The sequence below is a fragment of the Meles meles genome, chromosome 15 (genome assembly GCF_922984935.1).
Source record: "Meles meles chromosome 15, mMelMel3.1 paternal haplotype, whole genome shotgun sequence".
NCBI classification, from domain to species: domain Eukaryota; kingdom Metazoa; phylum Chordata; class Mammalia; order Carnivora; family Mustelidae; genus Meles; species Meles meles.
In genome coordinates this window covers 31,139,945-31,159,412 of record NC_060080.1, presented here as the reverse complement: position 1 = coordinate 31,159,412, position 19,468 = coordinate 31,139,945, and the positions used below count along the sequence as shown (strand labels likewise).

The 19,468-nt window shown below is 36.4% G+C and overlaps 1 protein-coding gene across 2 annotated transcripts in view; it reads left to right on the top strand.

Annotated features, from left to right (window-relative positions):
• The window catches only part of HNRNPLL (heterogeneous nuclear ribonucleoprotein L like), a 39,716-nt gene extending 20,453 nt beyond the window's left edge, over nucleotides 1-19,263 (top strand). Inside the window, exons 7-13 of one of the 2 annotated variants that reach the window (XM_045979000.1) lie at nucleotides 3,338-3,409; nucleotides 8,020-8,237; nucleotides 10,684-10,805; nucleotides 11,265-11,466; nucleotides 14,193-14,250; nucleotides 14,333-14,431; nucleotides 18,203-19,263. In XM_045979000.1, coding sequence (XP_045834956.1) covers nucleotides 3,338-3,409; nucleotides 8,020-8,237; nucleotides 10,684-10,805; nucleotides 11,265-11,466; nucleotides 14,193-14,250; nucleotides 14,333-14,431; nucleotides 18,203-18,258 — 827 coding nt within the window. In that variant the 3' untranslated portion in view covers nucleotides 18,259-19,263. The remainder of the gene's footprint in view (nucleotides 1-3,337; nucleotides 3,410-8,019; nucleotides 8,238-10,683; nucleotides 10,806-11,264; nucleotides 11,467-14,192; nucleotides 14,251-14,332; nucleotides 14,432-18,202) is intronic. The other variant, XM_045979001.1, reaches the window with a different exon arrangement.
• Nucleotides 19,264-19,468: the final 205 nt, after the last annotated feature.

Genomic DNA, 19,468 nt, shown 5'->3' with positions numbered 1-19,468 from the left:
GGGTTTTTTTTCCTTAACTGTGGACATTGAGCACATTAACATAATGATGAAAAGTTGGATTCTATGTAAAAGATGGTTTCTGTGTGGTTTGATTTTTTTTTTTTTTGTAAAGTGGCTGTTTATAAGTTGTCACTTTTTGTAACAATTTAAGGTTATCATTCATGTTAACTTGTGTAACTAGAAATTTTGACATTTCAAATGTAGGTGAAAGTAACATGTCTGTTCAAGGTAGACTATATTTAAACTTGATAAATCTTAAAATAAGAGCATTTCACTTGAAATGCATTTCCACCTATAACTTATAAATTTCTTGAGCATAGGTTTGACTGATAAAATTGTTCAACTAACTGTGTGGCAATTCTGGAATATACAAGTTAAAATGTGGATCTTGTAAAAACAAGGGGGCTGCAGTATTGGCTACACCTCAACTACAATATCAGTGTTTGAACCACATGTTGAAAAAACTCACCAAGATGAGCATATCTGTAAAAGTCCATAAAGTAGGAAAAACTTTTATGGCACCCAGAATATCTTGGGCAGTAGGGACTCCATAGTGCATGTGTTCTTAACAAAAGAAAACATCACAAAAGACAATATGATGATCCTTTGCATGTTGCAATATTTAGAACTTTGGATGATTGGCTCCTTCAATTCTCAGTTCTTAGGAAACCATCTTGCCTTATGCATGGGGTTACAAACAGGTTTGTATTGTGATGCAGCTTTCGCTGGACCCCACATTTTTCCCTACTTACAAATCTGCTTGGCATAGGCTTGGTACAGTTGAACACAGTATTGGAAAACAAAACCTTAGTACTCAAACAACAGAACAAGTGGTTGATGAGAAATCTCTCACTTCTGTGAAATTACAATCTGTTATTGAATACTTTTTTTTTTTAAACTCGAAACCGTTTTGGTTACATTTCTCTTAATATCTTTTAGAACATTTGTAGATGTGCTTGTTATTGTAATAGTGTTTACATCTTTTTTTTTTTTTTAAGAAGGTCTAAAGTTTACGCAGAACCAGCTTAGATTAGTTTTTCATACAAGGAATTATAATCAGAAAAGGTTAGAAACGTGTGAGGTACATATTTAAATAGTGAAATATAAAGAAGTAAAACAGAAGTTCAGTTCGTTTTCAAGGGGAAAATATTCTTGCTTTCTAAGTCTAGCAGTTTCTGTTCTTGTTTTTGTAGTGACTTCATCTTCCACTCAAGTTGATACTGAATTGCAAGTTTTTCTACCAAAAGGAACTCTGTAATAAATACAACCTCATTTTTAAAAGTCCTTTTCAGCCCAAATTACACTTAGTATAAAAAGTTCTTAGCCTGGACTCCAGAGAATCATTCCAGAAATGTTAAACAAAACTTGTGTATGTGTGCATTTTTGGGGGAGAAGGTATATAGCTTCCATCAGATTTCAGATGAATTCATGAAAAGTCACAAACCACTATTTATAGACTGATGTAATCAGCATTTGACTCTTCCGCACACTTTTTGTTTCATGTGACCTTATATTAGGTAGTGAATGCTTCAAATGAAGAGAACTGTTAATAATGAGAATGTTTGGCTGAAAGATACCTTGGGAGACCATCCACTCTAGCTCCTTCATTTTATGAATGAAGATTGTCAGTTTCTGTGATTGTACAGCAAATTAGTGGTTAAATTGGAATCCTCTGATTCCCAGTCTCGTGCTCTTTCCTTTATATAGCACACTGTTAATTGTATCAGTAAAACTGAGCCATGAAGACATTATGGTGTTTTTGGTTGAAGATTCCTTAGATTAGATAAGGAATTGCATTTAGTGTTTGGTGGCATGCTTAAGTAGGGGAATATTAACAGAAGGGATTAGCAGACTGGATTAATTCCGGAGGAGTGGGACTTAAATGATGATGCTGGAACCCATGTAATGGAAAGAAGGAACTGTGAATGACTGGAGAAGAAATGACTTTGGAGAAATGGAGGGAGGATCTTAGTAACTTGGAAGCATCTGAGAGGGTTTTTGGAGAGAGACTAAGTCTGTGAGTCCCAAACGGGATAGAAAATGGGTTGAGGACCAATTTATATACAATACAAAAATTATCTCATTATTTAGGACCAACTGAAAATGTTAAGGAAGGTAATGAAGGTAATAAGTACATTGTTATTGGTATTGGGTAAGCAGAGGGCTAGATGGTTCCAGTTGATAGGGATGGTGAAAGAATTTATACACTGAATAAAAGGTGAATTAGATGACCTCTTAGGTCCCTTTTAATGCTATGCTAACTTGGAATAGGTACTTAAAATGGTACTTCTCTAGACTGAAGTGAAAATTATTTCTCATCTCCCATAAATCTCATTTGTTTAGGTGACTAAGGATTTATAGAAAGCCTCTCTGAATTTTCAAAGATTAGAATGACCAGATTCATAAGATATATTTTTTTTAAAAAATCTTATTTGGTACTATAATTTGATCAGCAAACTTTATAAAAGTATTGTACAGTAATTTCTAAAAATTTACCAACCAACATAGGAAGTACTATTTTAGACACTTACAAGTAATTTTTTTTTTTGATGTTTCAAATTAACTTTAGGAAAATTGGCATGCCTTTCCTGAAAACATAGCTAGCATAAAAATTATTTTTTAGGAGTATTGTAGTATTCTCATCCAATAATGTAGCCCCCTTGGTTAGCTTTATCTTGGCATATTTAAACTTCGGGGGGGTGCTCATAGTCCTGCCTGGTGTTAAGGTCTATAGACAATGACCAATCCATGATATAAAATGGGCCAGTGATGTGCACATTTCCAGCTCTCAAGTCAGTAGGTGTTTGTAAATATGTGTATATACATACAAAATACTCTGTGTTTACTGATTGTGAAACCATGTAATACAGGTTGTTGTTGGCTTATGCTGAACTTCTTGAAAGAAGCCCACTTTGAAAATGTGTTGCTGTTGAAGCTAATAGTATGATTCAGGTACTGTCTTTCAAAAGTACTGCACTTAAAGCTTGTTTTAAAGACATGTATTGGTAAAAACTTCTGTACAGTGTCAAACTCTAGCATTGTGTATGTTCACTTCCTGAAAAGTATCCATTCTTTCCTTAAATTTGAAAGTGTGATTGTATTTGGCACTTGCCAAAAAGATATTTTCAAGCTAAGTGGAATTTGTTAGATAGAATTACTTCCTTAAACTCTTGGTGTTTGTATTTAAATTGGATATGAATGGATGTTTAAAGTTAACCAGGAATCCTATTTCTTTCATGAATTGTAATGGATGTTTTGAATGGGTGTTTCCCATGTGAGTACTCTGTTAAGTACTTGGGTCAAAATTGTTAAAACCATGTTTCTACTTTTGTGTCAGATAGAGGAAAGGGTCGCCAGAGACAAGCCATTTTGGGAGAACACCCTTCTTCGTTTAGACATGATGGCTATGGTAAGTTTGTCAAGGCAGAAGGAAGGTAGTATAGACGAACTATTAGAATTTTTGCATTTCTGATGAAGAATGGCACATTTCTTGTCTCTATTTTTCCTGCTCACCTGTCTTGGTTTATAGGGGATCAGTCCCTTATAATGTACTCCCAAAGAGTTGTCCAGAATCCTTTGTTTTCTTAGGATATTGATTTATCATATAATCCTTGAGATGAATGAGAGCTATTGGTTGGGGGTTGAAAGCTTTTTTTACCATTTTGGTTTGGTTTGGTTTGGTTTTGATTAGTAATGGGCACAGGTCTGTTAGAGGACCAAAAGGAAATATTACTGCTTAGTAAATAGATTTTTCTTCCATTCTAACAAGTAGGAACAAAGAGGAACTTTGAGTAATTAAGGCAGAAAGAATGGGGCATTTGTCAAAAAGAAACATGTTTCTGGTTAGAGTCTAATTCTTTAGTTCTACAGTTGGTATTTTGGCTTTGGCTAAATTTGTTTGTACTTAATTCCTCTTTTAAAACTTCTCAGTTTTAATGTTAGCTCTGTTGGTAAGGTTAAATAATACTCTTCCCCAGGAAAAAGTTAGGCATCAGACTATTGTTCTAGTAGGGGTAGGTGTTGAGAATTGTTATTGATAAGACTTGCAACTGGTTATAAGTTCTGTGTTTTTAGATCCTCTTTAGTTTTTAGTAGTGGTTATTGACCCCCCCACCTATTCTGTGGTTTAAGGCTGAAGTACAATGCTATTAGAAGCTGTAGAAGATAGAAATTGTTATATTATACTCTTGGGATTTATCTTCTAAAATCTTCCGGTGTTGCCTATTGTCCATAATGTTTTCAGATTGCCTGCATGTTGGATGACTGTTCTTAGCCGTGAGTTTTAGCTTATTCCTTAGTATCTTTTCTTGAACTCTGGGATTTATTACCTGTGTGTTTGTGTGTATGTGTGTGTGTGTATTCAGGTTGCTATGGTAGTCTGTCTGGAAGAAGTGATTGAAACAATCTCTTTGTTGTCAAAATAGTAAGTGTGGTATATAATGAAAATTTTCCTCCAGTGGTTTCAGTGAGTTCCTTGATCATTTTTCTTAGCTGTTTCTTTAACACCATAAATATGAAATCTGGTCATGTAGATAGTTCTGCTCCTGTAGCAAAGAAACACTTATTAGGAGCCGACTGTGCTTTCCATAATGGGAGGTTACAAAGAATTGCTTATCACAAGTTTGTAGTGTAGTTGTGGAGTATATGTGTCATGGCAGTCGGCGGAAGGCTAAAAATTGTTTAACTATTTAGCCAAGGGGTCTAGAAAAGTCTGTGAAAGAATAAGTGAAGGACAAAGATTCCTAATGTGGTATTGTTGACACAGACTATTTTCTCATTCTGGGTTTTCAGGTTTACCTTTCTTCATAAAATACATCTTACTGAAAATTGGTATAAATAAAAGTATATTATATGCATGCGTAGAAGAACTCTATTTTTAAAAAGCCTATTGTGAAATTCTTTGTCAGTTTCATACCCTAATTAATTGTGTGTGTGTGTGTGTGTGTGTGTGTGTGTGTGTGAATTTTAAAATGTAAGCTTACTAAAGAAAGGTACAAAATTCTTTGCATTGGCAGTTAAGTAGGGTCCTGCTGAGGAGTACTGGTTGTGGGGTTGTGTAGGGACAGCCATTCTGAGCTATATCCATTGAAATGTTAACTCTGAGGATAACTTGTTTTACTTTCCTAGGGGAGTAAGCAGAACAGAGTATAGGAAGAGAGATGAATACAAAGAGGTAGAGAAAAAGAAGTAAGGTGAGGAAATTGGGGGAAAAGCAAAGAAGATGGGAGTAGATGCTAGTGATATATTGAGCCTTTTTAAAAACTGCAGATCATATCTGTATCCCTTCAGATCAGCAGTTCAGCAAAATAGGTGTTTTTGCATTTTGGTGTCATATCATAGGTGGCTTTTCCTTTATGGTGGAATATGAGAATGAGGGAATAGAAAAGGTTTAATGACTTAATTAGATTAGATTTATTCATTGGTTTATTATAGTAGTATAAATCTGTGCTCTCAGAATTCTTTAAATCTTTTACTTTGGAAAGCACTATGCTCTAAGGTGAACTGGTAGATGCTCTCATACTTGAAAACTATTATTTTTACCACTTCTATACAGATTTGTTTTCTGTGGTTCTAAGAAAATTTTGTATATTAATTGCTAGCATCTTTGGATATGGCTCCTGGACCAGAGATTTTAAAGTATAAGGATGAGAAATGCCTTCCAGATGATAATGCATTTATGTAGCATTTTCCATGTAATCGAATTTTTTTAATACCTGAAGTATTAGCTTTTTAAGCATCAAAACATTTTGTATGAACTTTTTATGTATAGGAACCTTTAAAAAGATTTCTACTTTTTCTTCTTAAACAATATAGGCAACAATTTAAATAGTATAGATAACATAATTTAATCCTGAGGGCTGAGGTCATAATTACAAACATCAGTTACATTGTCTAGCACTGAATTAATTTGTTACCTATGGTAGGAGATCTCAACATTTTTGGGCATTGACCAACTTAAGCAGAGTGGAAGTTTCCATTGTCCATCCACTACACATCTTTCTACTTTCTGTGAAAAAGAAAATTTAGTGATAATAGTGAAGTGTATTTTTTTTTAAGATTTTATTTATTTGGCAGAGAGAGATCACAACCACTGAGCAGAGAGCCCGATGCGGGGTTCGATCCCAGGACCCTGGGATCATGACCTGAGCTGAAGGCAAAGGCTTTAACCCACTGAGCCACCCAGGCGCCCCAGTAGTGAAGTGTCTTTAAAGCAAACGGTGGTAGCGAAGCGATGATGTAGTATGGATATGTACTTCTGTAGTAGGGATAAGAATGATTGATATTTTGACCCCAACGTATGTATAAAGTTTAAATTAGAGTTCAAAATATGTGTTGCTACTAACAAATAAGTCACCATGAGCTCTATTGTTTTGATAAACTACTAATCATCAGCAAGAAGGGCAGTTGAAGGTTTAAGGCAACACTGATGATGCATTAATGAAGTGTTTCTTCCTCCATGATATCATAGGAACTCACACTGTGTGTATGCTCACTGGTAGTATTGCTGTGTTATGAATGACAGCTATATTAAGAATACTAAATACTGAATTGGAGTCTGCATAAGCTCTAATAGCATGCTATGAACACCAAAATGTAGTTCTTGGTAACTTACTTAGTGGATAACAGGTGTCCCTTACTTTTACATAAAAATGAGGGTCAGTAGCATTACATATTCTTCTTGAGAAATGAAGAAAAGACTTGGGTCTTTGGATTGGTTTCTTGAATATCAGGAGGACCTTTCTGTGTTATAAGAGTATGCTTCTGTAATCACTAACTCAGGAGTATCTAGTATGTATGGGTTTATATTTCTGAGCTATGCCTCCATTTTAGTTGCTGCTTTTAAGTCGAAGTATAGTTGACATACACTGTGACATTAGTTGAGTGTACAACAGAGAGATCGATGATTCTGTGCCGGGTGCGGTGCTCACCATGATAAGTGTGGTACCATACAGCGTTATTACAGTATTACTGACCATATTCCCTTTGCAGTACTTTTCATCCCGGAGACTTATTTTTTTGTACTGAGAGTTGATCCTTGATCCTCTTTACCTATTTCACCCCCCTTTTCTCTCTTCCGGCAACCACCAGTTTATGAATTGGTGTCTTAGTTGCTTCTCATTTTTTAGGACTCTTCTCTTCTTGCTGTTGTGAATGTGCTCTATGCCTGCTTTTAGTATCAGTTTCTCCAGACTCCCCCATTCGTGTCTGTTCCGTTGACTTTTTAGCTTTATTTTTCTTGTTACTTCCAATCTGTTACAGATGGGAAAACTGGATAAATCAAAGTTGTTTAGAACTACTCTAAAATTAGAAAGTTAGTTCTTAATAAGGATTCTCAGTATGAGACATAGATTTGTGTGTGTGTTGTGATAATAGTTTCAGCTGTTCAGGCATTATTCTGGGTTCTTGATGTTGTTTCAGATAATGCAGGGTGCTGAATAAATGATATCTTTGAGTCGATAAGATATTAATGAAATTAGGGGTTTTGTTTCCTAAATTAGAATTAGGGTAATAAAATACTGGAGAGCATGTTACAGTAAAATATATTCAAGGAGATAGCTTTTCAGTGGAACTAAAGAGGTGTTCTTTTTTTAATGTCTATATGGAGATAGTTTCTGAGATTTCACTGTATATTTTATTGTATTATCCTCCAAAAGATGTTGGCAGAAGGTTTTTTGTTTTTGTTTTTTTTAATTTGAGATATAAGTTATACACAGCGGCCCAAAGTTTTACACTGATTCTCCCCATCCCTGCTATCTGTGGCTTGATCTTACATACTTTTTTGTTAAACAGTATTTTTAAAAATACAAACTTTAAGCCTGAAGTATATGCAGAGGTGTGCAGGTCAGTGTATTTTGGATCTGGTACACAGATTTTATTAATCCCCACAGGTTATATTTGAATATTAATACATTTGAGTTTTCCTTGGACATACATCAAACTAGCTAATACTAAGAGTTTACTTTTAGTGGTGAAGTGTATCTGCTAAGTTGTGTTTTGTTTTGTTTATCATTTTTATAGGATCCCATGGTCCATTATTGCCTTTACCAAGTCGTTACAGAATGGGCTCTCGAGATACACCTGAGCTTGTTGCATATCCATTACCACAGGCTTCTTCCTCTTACATGCATGGAGGAAACCCCTCTGGGTCAGTTGTAATGGTTAGTGGATTACATCAGCTAAAAATGAATTGTTCAAGAGTGTTCAACCTATTCTGCTTATACGGAAATATTGAAAAGGTAAGTTTCGTTTTATATTAATTTCTTTTACTAGGATACCTAGTAGGAAAGTTTGAAAAGGCAGCAAATATATGTGTCTTCTCCTTGCACTAGGAACATAAAAGTTCTTTTAGTAGTAACCCACATAAGCTAAAAATTTATTACGTAGGAACTTCAGAAATTGTTTTTTGTTGGTAAGTGATTAAAAATAGCTAATGTAAATGGAAGTCCAAAACAATAGTTTAGTCAGTTACTAGCCTGTATTTTTTTTTTTATCATTACCAGTGTTTCTAACACTTAACATTTGAACTATAGAATTTGAAAGAGCAAATGGAGCTTGGCCACAAGTCCTGAATTTTAGGAGAGTTCTAGATTTAAATACTTGCCTCCCAAATGCTAGAGTTCCAGTATCTTCGGAGGAACAATGTACTTTTAGCTCTATCAGTATTTGAAACTGACCCCCTTTGAAAGAATGTGTCCAAAACTATATCTGGAGGCTTATACTCAAAAAGTAGCAAAGCATTTAAATTTTACGTATTTTAAAGATCTTTAAAGCTATGATCTTATTTTTATTAGACAACCATTTCCCCAGATCTGTGATGTTTTGTTCATTGATATCTCATAAATATTTAAAATAGTTCCTATCATAAAGTAGATACTTAAACTATTTTCTAAAGAATCATGGAAAATTTAACTGGGGAAGTTTTGCCAGTGAGTTTCAGTACTGAGATAATGTTATTTTTCTCTATTGTTTAAAGTGATTTTAATGTTCTTTTCACAACAATAAAAAGGTAGAAGCATGTGAGTCATAAATGTGTGGGTGCAGGAGCATGGCTTGAAAAGTTGGTACTCTGAGTTCTTGGTTCATTAATTCCAAAATAAAGGCTCCTTGAACTGAGAAAGCAACTCAGAAACTCTCTGAAACAAGAATTTCCTCAACATAACCATTTGACTACATTTAGAAAAGAAAAAGAAAATCCCACATTTGGTCTAGGGATAACATATGGGGTATTTCTTCTTATATAACTTACCAGGAATACATGAACAAATTTAGCAACACTGGGAGAAGTAGTTCAGATTTTTTCACACAGACATTTATCTTAGATGCCTAGGTGTTAGTTAAGGTTCAGGAACTGCATGTTTGTTAACTAAGTGGGCTTTAATGTGTATTTTAATCTTACCATGTAATGTTACTTTTCTGTTCATGCTTTTCACATTTGTAGACAATCAGAACCAGTTTAATCAACATCTTTAGGATATCTTTGTCTTTTCTGTTATGAACTAGTTGTCTCTTGATTTAGAAACCTAAATCACTTTGTTTAATAAACTTGAACAACTCCAGTCTCATGTGTCAAAAATTTTTATGTATTTTAAACAATTATGATACATGAAACTTAAGCGGTAATCCTTTAAAAGATCTGTATAGGGGTGCCTGGGTGGCTCAGTGGGTTAAAGCCTCTGCCTGCGGCTTGGGTCATGATCCCAGGGTGCTGGGATCGAGCCCCACTTCGGGCTCTGATTTCAAGTAAAGCTGAAAAGTCCTGCTACCACCAAGTTTTGTTCAAGTACAGGTATGGTATGAAAACATTGGGAGAGCCCATTAAAATTGGTAGTTGCAAGGGTGGATATAAATGCTATGTGGCATTGTGTTATGTAAATACATTTGTAGTTTTCTTTTAAGGCTAACAAGTATGTTCAAGGTGTTATGAATGTTAGTGGTACAGAATAGCTATTTAAGGAGTTTCTAAGGAGTAGGTACCAGCTGAATTTTATCATATTTTACCCATTTAACCCTTATTACGATTGTGTTATCTACTAAAATTAGAATAGTATAAGAGGATAAGTATGACCTCTGCCCAAGATGTCATGAAATATTGTGAAGTATGCCTGTTTTTAAAACTGCCCCTACCTTGCACAAGCCTTCCTGTTGGCAGTGCTGTCTCAAGGCCATCATGCATTATTTCTTATAGCATCTTGTTTATTGCTTTAACAGCATTCTGAGTAGTTGGGAATTATTATTTACTTTAAAATTTTTGACCTATCTACCAGAATATAAGTTTCAAGAAGACCGTGTCTGTTATGTTCACCATTAATCCCTAGTACCCAGCACAATGTTTATCAAAACATTTTAGGCACCTAATAAATATTTGTTGAATGAATAAATATTGATGAGCCCTATCAGATACTATTATTATGTCTATGAGAAGAAAGTTGCCCCAAATCACACAATAAATAGCAGAGCCAGGATAAACCTGTGCTCGTCTTCATTGTGCTACACAATGGAATTATAGTCTTCCTTTTTAACTTTGTTGAATTACAAGGGTCTAATAGCACAGCAGAGTAAAGTAAGATTCCAGGTGATCTTCTGTATTTGACTTCAGCCCCTTAAATCATACTCTCTTTAAGAAATTCTGTTATTGTAGAAGGGAAATAAATAGTCACCTTTTTGGGATTTTTGTATTTACAGGTAAAATTTATGAAGACCATTCCTGGCACAGCACTGGTAGAAATGGGTGATGAGTATGCTGTAGAAAGAGCTGTCACACATCTTAACAATGTCAAATTATTTGGGAAAAGACTTAATGTTTGGTAATTATCTTAAGTGGTAAATTTAAAAAGTATTAAAAAATCATTTTTATTAGATATTAATTTCAGTTTCAGAATATTTTAATGCATTTGAGAGCACATTTGAAACTAGCACCTATAATGTTACCATTTTAGACAAAATATGTTAGGGTCATACAATTCAGGTTTTGCCCACCTATACCTAGTTTTTAGTGTTATGATAAAACAGCATGTTAAAAATGGGCAAGTTTTGTGTAAAGTTTCCCAATTTGAGAATATACCTAAACTATAAGTGATGGATTATAACTTAAACATTCACGTAAATGTTTAAAATATTAAATAATTAAATCATATTTAAATGTCTACGTTTGTCTTATTTGTCAAAATTGATGCAGGCATAGATATTAATATTTTGACACTGCCTACTTTTTGCTTTTTGTCTAACAAGGTATGTTCTGTACCTTTTTCCTTCCCAATCCTTAGTGTGTCTAAACAACATTCGGTTGTTCCCAGTCAAATATTTGAGCTGGAGGATGGTACAAGTAGCTACAAAGATTTTGCAATGAGCAAAAATAATCGCTTTACAAGTGCTGGTCAAGCATCTAAGAATATAATCCAACCACCCTCATGTGTGTTGCATTATTATAATGTTCCATTGTGTGTCACAGAGGAGACTTTCACAAAGGTAAAGAAATCCTATTTCTTATTTTAAAATTTATAATATTTTTGCTTCATTTTAAAGTCTTGCTTTATTCATCATCTGCATTTGATGTTATCAGTATTCTGTTATTTATTTCGGTCTTTATAGTTACTCTTTGACCATTGGACTTTTCTGGTCCCCAATCTGCATTAGTCTTTTTAGTCTTTTGTTGGTTTGTGGCTCTTTTTTTGTTTGTTTGTTTGTTCTAATTTTATTTATTTGACACAGAGAGAGGGAATACAAGCAGGTGGAGTGGGAGAGGGAAAAGCAGGCTGCCCACCAAGCAGAGAGCCTGATGCAGGACTCAATCCCAGGACCCCGGGATCATGACCTGAACCGAAGGCATATGCTTAACGACTGAGCCACTCAGGCGCCCTGTGGCTTGGTCATTTTGAGAGCCGGAATTAGAATGAGATACCTGACTTCTCCATTCAGAAAGCTCTTTTATGGGGCACCTGGGTGGCTCAGTGGGTTAAAGCCTTTGCCTTCAGCCCGGGTCATGGTCCCAGGGTCCTGGGATCAAGCCCCGAATCGGGCTCTTTGCTCTGCGGGGAACTTGCTTCCCCCTCTCTCTCTCTGCCTGCCTCTCTGCCTGCTTGTGATCTCTGTCTGTCAAATAAATAAAAATAAAATCTTTTTTTAAAAAAAAGCTCTTTTATTATGCCCTTAAGTCTTCCCCATAACAGGGGTCGTCTGGGCGGCTCAGTTAGTTAAGCGTGGGCCTTCAGCTCAGGTCATGATCCCAGGGTCATTTTTTCGAGTCCTGCATCAGGCTCTCTGCTCAGAGAGTCTGCTTCTCGCTCTTCCATTGACCCTTCTCTCCCCCCACTCATGCTCATGCTCTCTGTCTTGTGAAAACAAATAAAATCTTTAAGAAACAAAATCTTGCCCATAGCAAAATTTTATGTATCCCTGCTTTTTTGCCAAACTGTAGGAAATGCTTCAGAAAAGAACTGATTTTTCTGGAACTCTACTCCCTACCTTAGAAACTAGATAAATTCTGACAACTCTGAGAATACATATTTTAGTTATAAATCTATAAATCTGTGGTTTTATTGTATAGCACAAAATTATTTACATAGTTTATTGAACATCCCTTTTTATTTATTTATTTTTTTAATATTTTATTTATTTATTTGACAGAGGTCACAAGTAGGCAGAGAGGCAGGCAGAGAGAGAGGAGGAAGCAGGCTCCCGGCGGAGCAGAGAGCCTGATGCGGGGCTAGATCCCAGGACCCTGAATGAGATCATGACCTGAGCCGAAGGCAGAGGCTTAACCCTCTGAGCCACCCAGGCGCCCCTGAACATCCCTTTTTAAAGTTGATTTTCTCATAGAACTTAACAATCTAAAACATGTTTGATTTCATTCATTCATGCCAGACTTAAATGCTGCCATAAGGATTACTTTTTCTTTTTTCTAGAGAGTGAGAACATGAGCACATGTGTGCACACAGGGGTGAGGCAGAGGGGCAAAGGGAGAGGCAGAATCTTTTTTTTAAAGATTTATTTACTCACTTAAAAGAGTGTGTGTGCGCGCCTCAGTAGGGGAGGGGAAGGGCAGGAGGAGAGAGAGAATCCCAAGCAGACTCCCACTGAACATGCAGCCTGAGGCAGGGCTAGATCCCACAACCCTGAGATCTTGATCTGAGCAGAAATCATGAGTCGGATGCTTTTTTTTTTTTTTTTTAATTAACTTACTTTTATTAATAGTGTATTTTTGTTTTAGGGGTACAGGTTTGTGATTCATCAGTCTTACACGGTTGACAGCACTCACATAGCACATACCCTCCCCAGTGTCCATCACCCAGCCACCCCGTCACTCTCACCCCCTCTCCACTCCAGCAATCCTCAGTTTGTTTCCTGAGATTAAAAGTCTCCTATGGTTTGTCTCCCTCTGGTTTTGTCTTACTTCATTTTTTCCTCTCTTCTCCTAAGGCCCTCTGCCTTGTTTCTCAAATTCCACATATCAGTGAGATCATATGATAATTGTGTTTCTTAACATAATACCTTCTAGCTCCATCCATCTCATAGCAAATGGCAAGATTCCAGTTTTTTGATGGCCGAGTAATATTCCATTGTATATATGTACCACATCTTCTTTATCAGTTCATCTGTTGATGGACAGATAGGCTCTTTCCATAGTTTGGCTATTGTGGACATTGCTGCTATAAACATTCAGGTCCCCGTGCCCCTTCGGGATCACTACATTTGTATCTTTGGGATAAATACCCAGTAGGGCAATTGCTGGGTCATAGGGTAGCTCTATTTTCAACTTTTTGAGGAACCTCCATACTGTTTTCCAGAGTGGTTGCACCAGCTTGCATTCCCACCAACAGTGTAGGAGAGTTCCCCTTTTTCCACATCCTCACCAACATTTGTCATTTCCTGACTGGTTAATTTTAGCCATTTTGACCGGTGTGAAGTGGTATCTCATTGTGTTTTTTTTGATTTGTATTTCCTTGATGCTGAGTGATGTTGAGCACTTTTCTTGTGTCTCTTGGCAATTTGGACAAAGAGAGAATGTTAAGCAGGCTTCCTGCTGGGGTCCAGTGCTCACAACCCTGAGATCATGACCTGAGCTAAAATTACGAGTCAGACACTTAACCGACTGAGCTACCCAGGTGCCCCCATAAAGTTTGCTTTCTAAAAGAAAAAAGGCAGGAATGTTATTTTGGCCATATTTTTAATGGAGTTTCACATTTCTTTGACAGTTATGTAATGACCATGAAGTTCTTACATTCATCAAATATAAAGTGTTTGATGCAAAACGTAAGTGCACATTCCTCTTTTTAAGGTTTCTGGTTAAGCTGATGACAAACAAATAACTGGACTTGTGTTTGTTTTGTTTTAGCTTCTGCCAAAACGCTTTCTGGGTTGTTAGAATGGGAGTGCAAAACTGATGCCGTAGAAGCCCTTACAGCACTTAATCACTACCAGATAAGAGTTCCAAGTGAGTAAACTGTGCCATAATTATTCAGTAGACGTTACTTCAGAAACATCGACAGTAATTTTAAAATAACATTTACGGGTTTTTTGGGTTTTTTTTTTTTCGTTTTTTTAATATAGGGAAGTATGTAGAAAAAAGGCATATAAATCCCACAACCCACACAATCCTTACAGTAGTTAACCTTTTATTACTACGTAACAAATTACCACATTTAGCAGCTCTAAACAGCAAACTGAGGGTCAGTATTCTGTGTGCAGTTGAGCTGGGTGTTTCTAACTTAGGGTCTCTTGAGGTTGCAGCCAGGCTGTTGTCTGGGTGTACAGTTATTTCAAGTCATGATTGGGGATTGAGAAATCATTTCCAAATTAATTTATGTGGTTTGCAAGTCCAGTGAAGCTACATGGGCCATTTCGTCATGGTAGCTGGCTTCCTTCAGAGTGAGTGATCCAAGAGGGATGAGAGCAAAAGATGAGAGCAGACCAACTATGGTACAGTGAGGGAGGGGGTTGTACAGAGCTGTGAATACCAGGAAGATAGGGATCAGTGGGGCCATCTTGGATGTTGGCTCCCACAGTCCTGTTCATCTTTCTAGAAGAAAATCATACATACATTTATATGGTTAAAAAACTCAACACATGGGGCGCCTGGGTGGCTCAGTGGGTTTAAAGCCTCTGCCTTCAGCTCAGGTCATGATCCCAGGGTCTTGGGATCTCGAGCCCCACATCCGGCTCTCTGCTCAGCAAGAAGCCTGTTCCCCTGGCGTTCTCTCTGCCTGCCTCTCTGCCTGCTTGTGATCTCTGTGTGTCAAATAAATAAATAAAATATTAAAAAAAAAAAACCCAAACTTAAAACCGCACATGAGGGTACAAAATGAAAGTTAAAGCTTTCTACAACTCCTAACCTATTTGTCTTCCTTTCATTCCTCCTCCTCAGTGTATGTATATCTACATTTTCAAAAGTTATACAGAATGGTTCCTCTATACATACTCTTCAGTGCCTTGTTGTTTTCACTTAATACGTCTTTGAGCTATTTCTATATCAGCACATGCAAAGCTACTACTTTTTTTTTTAAAGCACCCCAGAGTAGCTATATACCACAGTTTATTTGATTTACCCATTTCCCCACTGATGAATACAGTTTTTCCAGTTGTTTTTTCTACTACTGTAACATCCTTATCATTGCACATTTTGTGTTCGTAGGGCAATTTCCTAGTAGTGAAGAACATAAAGGTTTATATTCTGATAGGTGTTGCTCGATTGCCCTTTAAAAAGGTTGCACCAGTTTACATTTCTACCTGCGGTGTGTGAAAATGCCCGTTTCCCAGTGCTCTTTACCAACACTGAGTCTTGTCAGATTTTCAGTCCTTGACAAGTATGTTAGAAGAAAAGTGGTATTCCATTGTTTTGATTTGTATTAAATGAAATTGTCACTTTTTATTCTCTCCAGAGTGGTAATGGCCTTTTTCTTTTTTTAAGATTTTATTTATTTATTTGACAGACAGAGATCACAAATAGGCAGAGAAGCAGGCAGAGAGGAGGAAGTAGGCAGAGAGAGAGGAGGAAGCAGGCTCCCCGCAGAGCAGAGAGCCCGATGCGGGGCTCCATCACAGGACCCTGGGATCATGACCTGAGCCGAAGGCAGAGGCTTTAACCCACTGAGCCACCCAGGCGGCCCGTGGCCTCTTTTTCTACCACAAAAAGTACACTCAAGTATTTAACTTTTGAAGCTTTGTGCTGTGTACTTTTTTTTTTTTTTAAAGATGTTATTTATTTGACAGAGATCACAAGTAGGCAGAGAGGCAGGCAGAGAGAGGAGGAAGCACGCTCCCCATGGAGCAGAGATCCCGATGTAGGGCTCAATCCCAGGACCCTGGGACCATGACCTGAGCCGAAGGCAGAGGCTTTAACCCACTGAGCCACCCAGGCGGCCCGTGGCCTCTTTTTCTACCACAAAAAGTACACTCAAGTATTTAACTTTTGAAGCTTTGTGCTGTGTACTTTTTTTTTTTTTAAAGATTTTATTTATTTGACAGAGATCACAAGTAGGCAGAGAGGCAGGCAGAGAGAGGAGGAAGCACGCTCCCCGTGGAGCAGAGATCCCGATGTAGGGCTCAATCCCAGGACCCTGGGACCATGACCTGAGCCGAAGGCAGAGGCTTTAACCCACTGAGCCACCCAGGTGCCCCCTGTGTACTTTATTTTGATCCCGGATCTAAATGGTGCTAGGTGATAGATAAATTGGGGTTTATCATACCATTCTATATATATTTTTTTATGTTTGAAAATTTTAATTAAAGGATAAAACCCAGGAATACCTCCTTTCATTTAACTTTTTGTCACAAAAGTAAATTTTAAGTAGTAAATCAAGCTTAATAAGTGTTAGAAGGTTTTTAAAGGTTTTAAAATTATATGCGTATTTGAGACATACTCAAGATGTATTTTAGACTCCTTGGAGACAGGAACGATTATTTATCTTTTTATCCTCTCCAGTGTCATGCAAGTACTTGTTAATTTATGTGCTTTTTCCTTTATAGGAATTAAGAATTCTTTTAATACATTAAGATACCAGGATTGTTTCTTTGCACAATTAATTGAGGAGGAGTTATCTGCCTGCCTGGTCTGAAAAGTTAAAAATGTGTAAAATGGAAAAATTTTTGTAGAGTAGTTTTTTTTTTAGAAATTTTAAATTTTTTATTTATTTCTTATTTTGTTTTTATAAACATATAATGTATTTTTATTCCCAGGGGTACAGGTCTGTGAATCGCCAGGTTTACACACTTCACAGCACTCACCATAGCACATACCCTCCCCAATGTCCATAATCCCCCGCCCCTCTTTTTTTAGAAATTTTAGAATTTAATACTAGATCTCCTGGAACTTTTTCACCTCATTAATATCTTCCTGTACATTCCATTCTTATGCCATTTTCCAGGCTGTGTTTGAATGGGCTTTTTTTTTTTTTTTTAATTGAAATTGAATTAACTGGGGTGCCTGGGTGGCTCAGTGGGTTAAAAAACCTTTGCCTTCAGCTCAGGTCATGATCCCAGGATCCTGGGATTGAGCCCCACATCAGGCTCTCTGGTTGGCAGGGAGCCTGCTTCCTCCTCTCTCTCTGCCTGCCTCTCTGCTTGTGATCTGTCTATCAAATAAATAAATTAAATCTTTAAAAATAAATTGAATTAGCTGACATAGAGAACATCATTAGTTTCAGATGTAGAGTTCAGTAATTCATCAGTTGCATATAACACCCAGTGCTCATCACATCACGTGCCCTCCTTAATGCCCATACCCCATGCCCTGATCTCCCCACCTCCCCTCCAGCAACCCTCAGTTTGTTTCCTAGAGTTAAGAGTCTCTCATTTTTTGTCTCTCTCTCTGATTACTTCCCTTTCAGTTTGAACTGGCTTTTATAGAGGAATTGCCATTCTGATACATTCTGCAAAGTGAGCTTTGCTGATGGATATAAGCCTAATCCTGTACTGTTCACCTGTAATGATTAATTAATTCACTAAGAAATACTGAGTGTGTCTATGTGTCAGATAAGGTTTAGAGCAGTAGGCATGTAGCAGTGGACAAAGTCCCTGCCTTCATGTAGCTTACCTGCTGGTAGAGATGTACAAATGTATTCTTACCCTTACCTTACCTAGAAAGTTTACTTTTTTATGTTTCTGGTTCTGATTTTATAAAAAGGTGAAATAATTTACTCTGCTAATTCACGATAATCTTGAAAGTTTGGTGAAGTGAACAGTTAACTTTGTTTTTTAATTTTTGCAGATGGTTCCAATCCCTACACATTGAAGCTTTGCTTTTCTACGTCATCCCATTTATAAGAAGAGAAGAGCATGTTAGAATTTATGTTCACCTTTATTACAATTTTAAAGCTACACTTCATTAAAAAAATTCTAAGATGGTTGATCTAATGTTGCCTTGCTTACTTTGACTTAAGATCCTGTTCTGTAATAAATATTTTGCCTTGAGTAAATTTGTTGTAAAGTTAAATATTGAATTGTTTTCATTTTAAAATAGAATGTCATAATGTAGACTATCTACAGGTTCCTTGTAGATTACACAAATATATGATTTCTAATCTTATTATTTTTCTTCCACAGTGAAAATATATTTGCATTCTTAATGCTGATTATCTGCAAGTATTTTTCCATTGTGTATGAGATTAATGCAGGTTAAAGTATTGCATTTTAATATTATAGAATTCCTATAATATGTTTAGATGTTTAAGTATGTTGCAGTTATTCATATTAAACATAACTTGTATTTATTAAGTATTTTAATCAAGTTTGAGAATAACATTGCACATAATGAATTTTAAGTACTAAAGATTTAGCTGATTTTATATTTCTGAAAGGCTAACAGACATGGATACACTTGTACAGTATGCACTCAAACTTATTTAAATTGGTGTAATTTTTTTTTTTTTTTAAGTCATTGTCCATTTGTATTGACATGCCTCTGTTTCTAGTTCCAGTTTGGAGATTTTATAAAGTTACAACAATGAGTTAATGTGTTCATCTTTATTTGTTGCATGTGACTTGATCTTGAAAACACATCTGGAATTTGGCATTAAGATTTTAATAGAAGTTATGATTAACAGTTCCTAACCTGAGATCCATGAATGGGCTTTAGGGAGTCCGTGAACCCCTTAAAATTGTATGTAGAATTTTGGGTACTTGCGTTTTTATTTTATACTCTTGAATCCATGAGTAATATATGTATTTTTCTACATGGTGCAAGGTGTAAGGATCTGATTTTATTTTTATTCCGAACAGATAGCTATTTGTTTCAACACCACTTATTAAACATTTCTCTCTCCCACTGGATCTGTTTTTTTTCCCTTTTTTTGGAAAGTAATATGTAATAAGGAAGGTGTAAGGAAGGTGTAAACATGGTATTAAGAGACTGTAGCATCCTTGAGTGCTTTGGTGGCTCATTTGGTTAAGTGTTTAAGTGTCTGCCTCAGCTCAGGTCGTGATCTCAGGGTCCTGGGATCGAGTACTACCTTGGGCTCCCTGCTCAGTGGGGAGT